The sequence below is a fragment of the Etheostoma spectabile genome, chromosome 21 (assembly GCF_008692095.1).
Source record: "Etheostoma spectabile isolate EspeVRDwgs_2016 chromosome 21, UIUC_Espe_1.0, whole genome shotgun sequence".
In the NCBI taxonomy this organism is placed as follows: domain Eukaryota; kingdom Metazoa; phylum Chordata; class Actinopteri; order Perciformes; family Percidae; genus Etheostoma; species Etheostoma spectabile.
Window position 1 is genome coordinate 11087655 of NC_045753.1, and position 11194 is coordinate 11098848.

The 11194-nt window shown below is 42.0% G+C and overlaps 1 protein-coding gene across 2 annotated transcripts in view; it reads left to right on the forward strand.

The window, feature by feature from the left end:
• The window catches only part of LOC116671005 (wings apart-like protein homolog), a 28192-nt gene that overhangs the window by 9085 nt on the left and 7913 nt on the right, over positions 1 to 11194 (forward strand). For both annotated transcript variants that reach the window (XM_032501835.1, XM_032501834.1), the window contains exons 5-12: positions 438 to 562; positions 6890 to 6985; positions 7088 to 7258; positions 7880 to 8016; positions 8486 to 8597; positions 8917 to 9174; positions 10688 to 10799; positions 10911 to 11008. In XM_032501835.1, the coding sequence (XP_032357726.1) occupies positions 438 to 562; positions 6890 to 6985; positions 7088 to 7258; positions 7880 to 8016; positions 8486 to 8597; positions 8917 to 9174; positions 10688 to 10799; positions 10911 to 11008 (1109 nt within the window). The remainder of the gene's footprint in view (positions 1 to 437; positions 563 to 6889; positions 6986 to 7087; positions 7259 to 7879; positions 8017 to 8485; positions 8598 to 8916; positions 9175 to 10687; positions 10800 to 10910; positions 11009 to 11194) is intronic.

An 11194-nucleotide genomic window follows, 5' to 3' on the forward strand; every position in this document is an offset into this window, starting at 1 on the left:
CACACACACACACACACACACACACACACACACACACACACACACACACACGGAGCACAATGCCCTAATAACACACAATATCTCATGCTTGAAGCTCCAGATTTCGATGCTTTCAGTTTGTTTTCTACAAGGCCACAGAAGAAAAACGGAAAAGTCTGACAAGCGGCACAACTCGACACAGAGAGAATCACTTTTATTTTTTCTTATTATTTTTCAAAAGTACGTCATTTCCTTGGTGTGATGTACAGTATGTTCTGTTAAAACTGAATATTGGGGCATGACATAACATAAGGAAGATCATCTGAAAAGTATAAATGAATTAAAAACTCTGTTCCAGTAAATGGGACCAATAATCCCAGTGTTGTAAAGATTTCTACTCATGCTGACTGACTGTATAGTTTTTAGTGATGGCGAGTGTGTGTGTTTTGTGTCTGCAGACGTCCTGGACTTCTCCGAGGACGGCCTCAGGGTGGTTGCCGCGGCTCCCAGGAGACCGTCCCAGGGCAAACCGGCAGAGAATAACCCAGACAACTTCCGGAGGATCTTCAGCGCACACAAGAAGGTCAGACACAGCACCCTGAATGCACCCACATCACTGCCAGGTCACACGAAGACATGGACTATTGCTTAGTGTTGGCTGACATTTCATGTCACACCCTCTCAGTTTTTGAGATGCCACTTTTTGAAAATGGCTTCGTTCAGACCCGGCATTAGCGTTCATCCTTCATCTTCATCTCTAAGTACGGTCTTGAACACACCGAGGCAGATTAATGCTGGGTCGTACCATGGCTTATGTGGACCAGGAAGTTAAAACAAGATGCAAAATACTTACAAATTTATCAGATTGTCATTATACTGATGACTGATGGTATTTTATGTTGGTTTTGATAATAAATCCCATTTAAAAGAGCAAAACCAACAATCCTACTTACATTTGTTTTTGGATCCAATGATAATTATTTAACTTCTTCCCTTGTGCCATAGAGCTCCGAACAATTAAAACATTCACCAGTGAGCCTCACTGTTGCACTCGGCGTGACAGCCAAAACACACCGGGTGCAGAGGCGCCGCGAATAGCCAAATACCTCGATGTCAATATTGTAGTGTTGACTATTGGTGCGTTCACAAAATATTTACACAATGACATTTTTGTTAAAAAAATCATCAGTAATGTGGATATAATAACTAAGTGGGTACACACAGCTACAACAGTCTGGTAAATTCAGAAAATGACACAATTTTACTGTAATGCAGCCTTTAAAACCAGGAAAAGACAACACTTATGCCATATTACAATATGCAAAATCTAAGACGATATCTAGTCTCATATCTCAATATCAATATAATATCAATGTACTGCCCAGCTCTAGTTCGGCGTCTCTATTTCTTCCACGAGCAGATCTGTCAAGCCAGACATGTAATCACACACAGGATGGCCACGGCGCAGCCGGATACGTTACAAAAATAAATCAAATTTTCTAATTAAAACACCCCGGTTTATAGTATAATGTTTGGCTGTCTTGACTTCTCGACTGTATCTACAGCGAAAGGCGAGATCAGGCACTTGGAGAGACAACCGACGTGGACAGGCAGTGACACCACACACACACACACACACACACACACACACACACACACACACACACACACACACACACACACCACAATATTAACTTTATTAGCATATTTGGGTGGGGGGGGAAACTTTGCCTCTCCAGCTTTTCCCATGGCCCTGGGTAGTGCGACCAGTGCGTCGGCATGCAGACCGTAAACAGAAAAGTCTCCTATATGGTTCCAGGGCTTTGATTATGTTGCTTTCTTGATCTGTTACCCACACAAAGTGTGTGGGTGTGTGTGTGTGTGTGTGTGTGTGTGGTGTGTGTGTGTGTTGTGTGGTGTGTGTGTGTGTGTGTGTGTGTGTGTGTGTGTGTGTGTGTGTGTGGTGTGTGTGTGTGTGTGGTGTGTGTGTGTGTGTGTGTGTGTGTGTGGTGTGTGTGGTGTGTGTGTGGTGTGTGTGTGTGTGTGTGTGTGTGTGTGTGTGTTTGTGTGTTTGTGTGTGTGTGTGTGTGTGGTGTGTGGTGTGTGTGTGTTTAGCCACATTTGTGGGGACCAAAGCTGTGAATACAGTATGCTTATGGGGACCTGACAGCTTTGTGGAGACAAATGCTGGTCCCTTAACGTTAAAGGGCTTTTTGAGGAATAAGACTTGGTTTTAGGTTAGGGTAAGGGATAAGGTTAGGCATTTAGGTTTGGGGTTAGGGGCTAGGGAATGCATTATGTCAATGACTGGTCCCCACAAAGATAGCCAGACACGACTGCGTGTGTGTGTGGGGTGCGTTGCTCTGGTTCATTCATGGCTGTCCGAGGGGATGGATTGAGTCGTCTTTGCACATCTCTGAACGACTTCTCTTATTTAGCAGCGTGCTAATGGCCCGTCACTGGGCTGACTGGACATCTCTCTATTGATCTCATAAGAGCCCGCTGACTTTTTATAGAAGAAATCAATGCCATCCATCAATCCAGACCAGCAGAAGTGCAAGTCTTAAGTAACTCCAATTTGCTCGTCAGCGTTTCCGGCTTGAGGTTATTTTTGCTCTTGCATGAATCTCGCTGCAGTTAAAGCCTTAAATCAGGTGCAAACTGGGATGGGACTGATAATTGGATTGTAATCTCGTTGTTGTTAATCACATCTCCGTGCACTTTGCTGAGTTTGTCTTAGCGAGCTCTTCAAGGCCTCTCTTCATCCCAGTTGCATGGTGATGTTCTGTTTTTTTTACATTTTAACTTTGTTGGGAGAAGTGATGAATGATTGTAGCCGTTTATTAGCAAGACTAATTCCTGAATTTAAATTGTTTTTTGTAGATGGGGATCGGGATTAGCTAGAAGATAGTAATTTAGACACATGAGCCACTGGGCCTGGTGTTTATATATTACATATTGCATGTGTTTTATTTAATTCCCCCAAATTGTGTGTTGTACTCCAGGGGAAAGTCAGCTACTTCAGTACATCCGGCCAGCATCTAACACACACAGCTGTTTTTAACCCTCCTGTTGTCTTCGGGTCAAATTTGACACCTTTTTCAAAAGGTTTCTTCCTATGAAATTTGGGTTTCCTTCAAACACATTTTCCAAATAAGCAATGGTGATGGTTCCCAACAACGCTCCTCACAAGTTAAATTAATAATCAGTTCATTACTTTCATTGATCTTTTTTGATTCATCAGTCTTATAGCATTTGGAGAGAAGAAAACTTGTGTGTGATCAATATAAAAAATCACAAAAAAGACAAATGTCAATAAAACTGTGAAACAAATGCCGAACAAAGTGACAAAAATGTCAAAAAGTGACAAAAATGTCAGTGACAAATGTAAAAAAAAAAAAAAAAAAGCTTTAAGAATTTTGGGAAAAAAATCCACAACAATTTCAAAAGGCTCAGAAAAAGTCAACAAATGTTTAAAAAAGTGACAAAAACATCGGGGGAAAGCCTCCAAAGGGTCAACAAAGACGACCAAAATGTTGATCAGAGGTTTTTCATTTGAAATTTTGACTCAGAAAAAACTAAAATTTGCAGGTACACGGGAAGAAAACACAAGTTAACATGTCTAAACTTCTACTCAACTATGCACTCCACCAGGAAAAACCTTTTTAACAGTTTAAACAAGTCCTGGGCAGCGCCCCTGTGAGCGGACTGTGTCTCACGCTCTCTGGTTACGTCATCAGAAGTCTCAGAGATAACTTTGTTGAGAAGTTCTCTCTCCGCACCTGCAGGCAACTTTTGAAGTGCCAAAACTAAAGTTAATTTCCTCTGCTATGAGAGTATTCACTGTCACGTTGCCCTTAGGAGCAAAATGTTCTTAATGAACTCTCTCTCGTTCTCCAGTTTCATACCCTGACTCCCAACAACATCCCTCCCTCTTCCCTCCATTTGAATATTGTGCTCTCCTCTCTGTCTCCTTAACTTCCTCTTGACCACTTTGTCGTTTTACCTCCCTGAATAATCATCTGCACCTCGACACACCCCCCCCCCTCCCTTCATGCTCTGATATACTTTCTGCAGTGAGCGTTAACGAGGGAGTTACAGAAGCCGTAGCCCTTGGAAGTGAGCGCCCTACGGAGGAGTTGTCCAAACTCTGCCTCAGTAAGCTGAGTGTGTGTCTGCGGCGGCGCTGTTAGGTTATTCCACCGAGGACGCTGGGAGATATTAGATTTTACCATAATAACAGTGTAGATGTATTCATCCATATTAAGTGTATTTAGTGATAGTTTTTTGTGGGATGAGCGAAGATGACATAACCATTTTCCTCTCTAGAGCTCCAGTGTGACTCTTTTCACTGTTAGTGGAGGTTTTGTTTTTGTCGTCCCACGAGAAATGATAACATCCTGTTTGATATTTATCTGTCCGTCATGTTTGTAGAACTAACTGCTGATATGATATCTGAGTTTTGACACCAAAGCAGAACTATACCTTAAAGTGCTACATTATGCTTTTTGACTTCTTCCCTTTCCTTAATGGTTTTATTTATCTTTTGGTGCATGTTATAGGTTTACAAAGTGAAAAAGCCCAAAGATGATAATAAATCTCATATTGTTGCAAAGCCTGTTTAGTTCCCTTTCAAATGTTGTCCCATTTCAAAAGAACATACATATGTGGGATGTATGTAAAGTTTGCCAAATCGTCTCTGCCAATACCAAACCGGTTGTTTTGCTGTTGCTATTGACCCTTGTTTTGAGCTTCTGGTTCCCCCAGGTGTGGCCGATCAGGTGCCAACGTTGGTTGGTGAAATTAATACATTGTGAAATTGCCAATATGTATTATTTCTTCAAACTTCAGTCCACCAAACCGCAAAGGAGTCAATGGCAGAATAAGCTGTTTGGCATTGGCAGAGAAGATTTGGCAAATCTTTCATGGGCTCAAACGACCTACTCGGCCCTGCTGCTCATCCCATGAATGCATGCTCCTTACAAGAGGGGCGCCATTTGAAAGGGAATTAAACAGGCTTTCCAAAAGTATACCATTTATTGCCAAAAAGCTTTGTTACCACAGAGAAATAATCTACCATTACTTTTTGTGCTATGTTCATAAAAAGCAACTAAAAAAAAATGATTTGACAGTTTCATAACAAAGCACTTCCAGACACTTAAAAAAATACGTTTTTAACTAAAAAAGAATAAATATAAAGTGGGTATTTGAAAATAAAGGCACATCCAATACAAAAATCAATACAAAAATGCTGATGAAGACCCTTTGAGACAAAATGCATCGGTGATCCATTTATTAATAAAGGGTTTTTAACTTGCTATCAGCATGTTTTTCAACACTGCCAACCAACCTCTGGCCAATAAGAAGGCAGTTGGCTGTAAATGCTCACCCCGCAATGCCAAATAAGTCTTTTATTTTTTTGCCACGCTCGCCCACCATCGTCTTTTCCTCTCATCTCTCCCATGCTGCTTAGCGGTGGGTGGGCGGGACGGGTGGCATAGGTGTCCGTCTGTGTCATTCAGATTACTGCAGGAGGCTTTTAATGTGCCGTGTTGATGTTCCAGCACAGCGACGCTCATCCCCAAACTCCTCTTTTGTCTCTGCTTTTTAACCATGTGGTGCAGAACCCCCCCAACACACACACACACACACAAACACACACCTCCCTCCCTCCCACCCTCCCTCAGTACTCTTGAGCCAATTCTCTTTTCTTTCTCTCTGTCCTGCCCTTCCCTTTCCTCTTTTGTTTATCATTACGATCGCCCCGGCAACCACCAACCACAGGTTTGGCAAAAATACATAAAGAAAGCCGGAGCCGAGCCAAGGATGCGGGTGTGTGTGTGTGTGTGTGTGTCCTGCTGTTTGATCAGTGCTGGCTCACTCTCTCTCCAGTTTAATATGCATCAAGTCATCTTCTTTTCTTTCACCTCTTACTGCTTTGTCTCTCTCCTTCAGTCTCACAGTATCTATCTCCTCTTCCTCCTCTCTACAACCCATATTTCAACATTTATTCTTTATTAGTCATGCCACCAACTTTGTAGTTTTAAACCTCTCTGGATGGAGACGGCACATTAAACACGAGGAATGCACTCGAATAAACAAAAGTAATTGTTAGAATCACAGGTTCAACTCCTCAGTTGTTATTGATGACTAAAACTTCAGATTAAGGAGAATACAAAGTTCAAGATGTATGTGGAATAAACGACAGGTGCCTAACAAAACTACAGAAAGTGAAAATCATAATGGACTTGTGACGTAACCTGGTAAAAGTCCTTAATAAACCGAGTCTGGTCCTACTGTCCTGGTCTCTGTGAGACACCGAACTTAGAACAGAAATGGCAGTTATCGGTGCAGCCGATCATCAGTTTCTAGGGATTGACAGATACTGTCTTTTCGAGACGAATCCCGATACCGACTATTAGTAGTTAATGATACTGATAATAACTGATATTTGAAAATGATCATCTTTAAAGGGGCACTCTGCAGTTTTTTGGAAAGTTTCTCTAGAGAGCACCTCCTCCCCCCCCCAACAGGTTTCTCTATAGAGACTTTTGGAATTTTACAAACTCCAACACAAAACTTTGTTTAACCAATGAGAAACTTTCATCATAATCCGCAGTAACGGAGAGTCAGATAGGGTTGTGGGGGGGCATTAAGTCAGACTCAGTGGTGAGGGAAACCAAAGCAGAGGGACAGACACAGCGCTGTAGCCGAGCCAGAGTAGCTCACTAAAATGCTGATAAAGTCTGCAAACTCCCAAAAAAACAGCCTGATAATCAGTCTATCCCTAGCTGTTTCCCTCCTGTACAACATACACTGGCAGACACGTAAAAACAGAAAGTTAAAATCCATCAGGTGTTCTCCTCATATGTTATACATATATATATATCTGTCTTTTCTTTGTGTTCAGTCTCCCACCAAAGCCGTGTACAACGCCAGACACTGGACGTTGGGGCGTGAAGAGGAGCCCCCTCCGACCTTCATCGCTCGGTCACAGACCGCTCCTGTAAGTTCTCAGTGCTCAGTTACAGTTTTGCTCTGTAACAACAAAATTATATTTCTAATAATTATTTATAACCCATGTCACATCAATGCTTTATCTCTCCAGGCGCCAGGCTCAGCCAGAGGATCCAGTAAGGAGCCCACTGATGCTCATAAGGACGATGGCGTTTTCAAGGCTCCTCCCCCCCCTCCCAAAGTCACCAAGTGTGTCACCCTGCCCACAGATCTGTACCAGGACGCCGTCACTGCACTCAAATGCCGAAAAGAGCACAAAGAGGTACACGGACATGTTTCGCTGTAACTAAAACTGGATGACTCGCCTTTATACTGAATATGCCCTTTCAAAGTGTCCGTCTTTTGATCTGCTGCCGTGAAGCAAACAGTTAAAGAGGTATTTGGCACTTAATCTTGTAATTTGTGAGGGACTTTACTGGGAGACCTTAGTGGAGGACACGGTTAATTATCCTTGGGTGCAGTGTTTGATTGCATTTTTAAGATTCAAAATCCTTTTATTAAACCCACAATGGAGAGATTCACACTGTTGCAGCAGCAAGGGATGGGGGGGGGATGTAAGAGACACAGATAAAAACAAATGTAAGTGAAGAGATCATTAGTAAAATGTAGTGATATTATTCCACAGTCACACGCAACTGGCCGATCAAGGAGAGATTCCTACGGTTTGAGACAAAAATGAAAGTGCGGTGAAACCATGCAGGAACTCATAGTGCCCCTTTACGGCGTCCTGGTGTAGTTAAAACGTCAAACTGGCCTTTGGGACATGTTACCCCCTCTACCACATTCCCTGTCACTTACTACTATAAAAGACAGGACATGAAGAAGAGGTGTTTCTTGGACATGTTGCACTCATTAACCCCCCCCCCCCTCTTCTGTTTTGCAGCTGTATACAGTTGTCCAGCATGTGAAGCACTTCAATGACGTGGTGGAGTTTGGAGAGAACCAGGAGTTCACTGATGACTTTGAGTATCTGGCTACTGGTCTGAAGAGTGGACAACCTCTCAACACACGCTGCCTTAGGTAGGACCCCGCTGGCGTGCCGGGGGGGGGGGGCGACAAAGTAATGAGCGACTGTTACTGTTTTTTTAAGGTTGATACCCATTTATTAGTCGTTAATGTAACCGATATTTGGAACCGATATGCATTTACAGTGAAAATGAAGATCTTTAAGTTAAAATTAAGATTTTGGAATGTTACAAACTCCAATACAATGCTTTCTTAAAATCCTTTAAGCAGTATTTTAATAAATGAGAAACTTTGAACATTATATTTGGGGGGGGTTGTATGGCATGGTATATATGGTAGGTAATTTATGGTAGAATCTTAAACTACTGACATGGCAGGTTCGCACGGGATTAATATCACAGACTAGCTCCGCCATAATTACAAATTAGTTGAGGTTAGGGCTGGTCGATTAAAAAGAAAATCAAATCATTATTTTAATGTTTAAGCATTCTTTTCACCATTTGCTGATTCTGTGTGTCTCCAGTGTGATAAGCCTAGCTACGCGCTGTGCCATGCCCAGCTTCAGGATGCACCTCAGGGCCAGAGGGAAGGTGGCTCAGGTCTTCAAAACGCTCAATGACGCCCCACAACACCCGGTAAGGATCAGTCAGGACAGATGTACCAAACACATCTGCAAATGGGAACTACAGTATTGACTGGAGAACACCAAGAGCAGAAATAATGGCAGAATGAATTATGAAGAATGATGTTTAACGACTTTCTCAACTTTAATTTGGGAAATCAGTTAAATACCTGAACAGATTGCCACGTATTGTTAGACGTTCTGTCCTTAAATGGTACAAAGCTGTAGAGATTCAGCATATTCTCATAGAAGTTAAATTTTAAAGTGGATTTACTACATTACATTACACTACATTTGAACTACATCATAATACATAAATTCTCCCTCTGCAGAACCTGGCTCTGTGCACGGCGTCTCTGATGTACATCCTCAGCCGAGACCGGTTGAACATGGATCTGGACCGGTCATGTCTGGACCTGATGATCCGGCTGCTGGAGCTGGACCAGGATCAGGGGAGCCTGGCCGCGACAGGGACAGAAACCGACTCCACGGCTCAGTTCAGCGCCAGAGAAATTGCCAAGATGAAGGAGAAGATCAGGAAGCTCTGCGACACCGTGCATAACAAGCACCTGGACCTACAGAACATAACGGTACGGGACGGTACTTTTATTAAAGGTCCCATGGCATTAAAATGTCACTTTTATGAGGTTTTTTAACATTAATATGAGTTCCCCCAGCCTGCCTATGGCCCCCCAGTGGCTAGAAATGGTGATAGGTGTAAACAGAGATACAGTATTAGGGACCACTAAGGTCTATATAAAGAGACTTCAGATACAGTATTAGGGACCACTAAGGTCTATATAAAAGAGACTTCAGATACAGTATTAGGGACCACTAAGGTCTATATAAAAGAGACTTCAGATACAGTATTAGGGACCACTAAGGTCTATATAAAGAGACTTCAGATACAGTATTAGGGGACCACTAAGGTCTATATAAAAGAGACTTCAGATACAGTATTAGGGGACCACTAAGGTCTATATAAAAGAGACTTCAGATACAGTATTAGGGGACCACTAAGGTCTATATAAATGCATCCAAAGAGCACCATGTCATGGGAACTTTAAAGACTAGCACTGCATGTTTTTAGGTTTGCGTGGATGCTCATCACACTGGATCATTTTAATTTCAATTCCCTCAGTGTTGAACTGTGGAAGGAAACAGCCTTCGAACAGCATTTAGAGTCTCTCCACTGAAGCCTCTTCTTCTTTTAGCAGCTCTTCACTCTGGGTGACTCAGAGCCTCCCACATGTGTCAAGATATTTCTCGCAGCTCCAATGGAGCTGAAGATCTTTCGTGATGTAAAACGTCAACAGTTAATATCAACTTTTGGTGTCAGTCTCTTCGGGCACTTTCGCACCTTTAGTTGATGGACTTCAGGGGGGGAAGTTGCAACATTGCATTATTCATTTGGTTCGGTTTGAATACAATACTACCAATTTAATCCAACACATACAAAAGCACCATACAAATTCAATACATTACATCTGATAACCCTTGTATTGTATTCGGGTCAAATTGACCCATTTCAAATTTTTAGTAAATTTTTTTTTAACCTGAAAATCAATTACCTTAACTTATTTTCTGTGATTAACATGTATTTCTGACTCAATTCAGAAAATTATTCTGGATATGACCACTTATGTTTTTTTTTTCATAGTGTATTTGTAACATGAATTATAACCTTATGACATTAAAACAAATCACACTTCCAATTTTAACTGTGTTCTAGTAGAGACTGATTGCATAAAGAGATGAGATAAAGACAATTTGTTAATAGCTTATGAAGTAAAATTTTATTTCAGAATTGTTTTTAAAACTCCATATAAGTCACGGGTCAATTTGACCCGAGGGATAACAGAGGGTCCCGAAGGTGAAGACAACACGAGGGTTAATAACGAGAAGTCTGAGTTATTTTGTCTTAGGAAGGTAATGATTAGTTTAGAGAGTGAGAGAGTTGGCGAGTGAATTAAGGAACAGTTTCGAGCGTAGAGTCGAACTTCTGCAACCACAGGAAACATCCCAGAATAACAAGAACTGGAACGGTTGAACATTACACACGCTTTAGATTTCATCCCTGTTGTCCCTCCTCTCTCCCCGCAGACGGGTCATTTAGCCATGGAGACGTTACTGTCTCTGACTTCAAAGCGAGCAGGGGACTGGTTCAAAGAGGAACTTCGGCTACTGGGAGGACTGGACCACATCATCGATAAAGGTTAAAGATTATTATAAAGAATTTGTATTGACTCACAATAACGGGGGAAAAAATGCGAATGCTACTGGTTTCTGATTCTGTCTTTCCGTTTTCTTTTATCTCCCTCCACAGTGAAAGAGTGTGTGGATAACTTAAACCAGGAGGACGAGAAGGAGAAGATGGTGTCGTCTCTGTGGGGAGCGGAGAGGTGTTTGCGTGTGTTGGAGAGTGTAAGTGCGACGATCAACAGAACAACACACACCTTTGTAGCATGCAGTACTCTCAGACTCAACTGTATCTTTGGGAAAACTTTAACTTATGAAGTAAGACGTTAGTTGAATTTAAATGATCCAAAACAAATGGTTTCATTTGATTTTTGGGGGGGGGGAATTTTAGGATTTTATTTCCTCAGGACA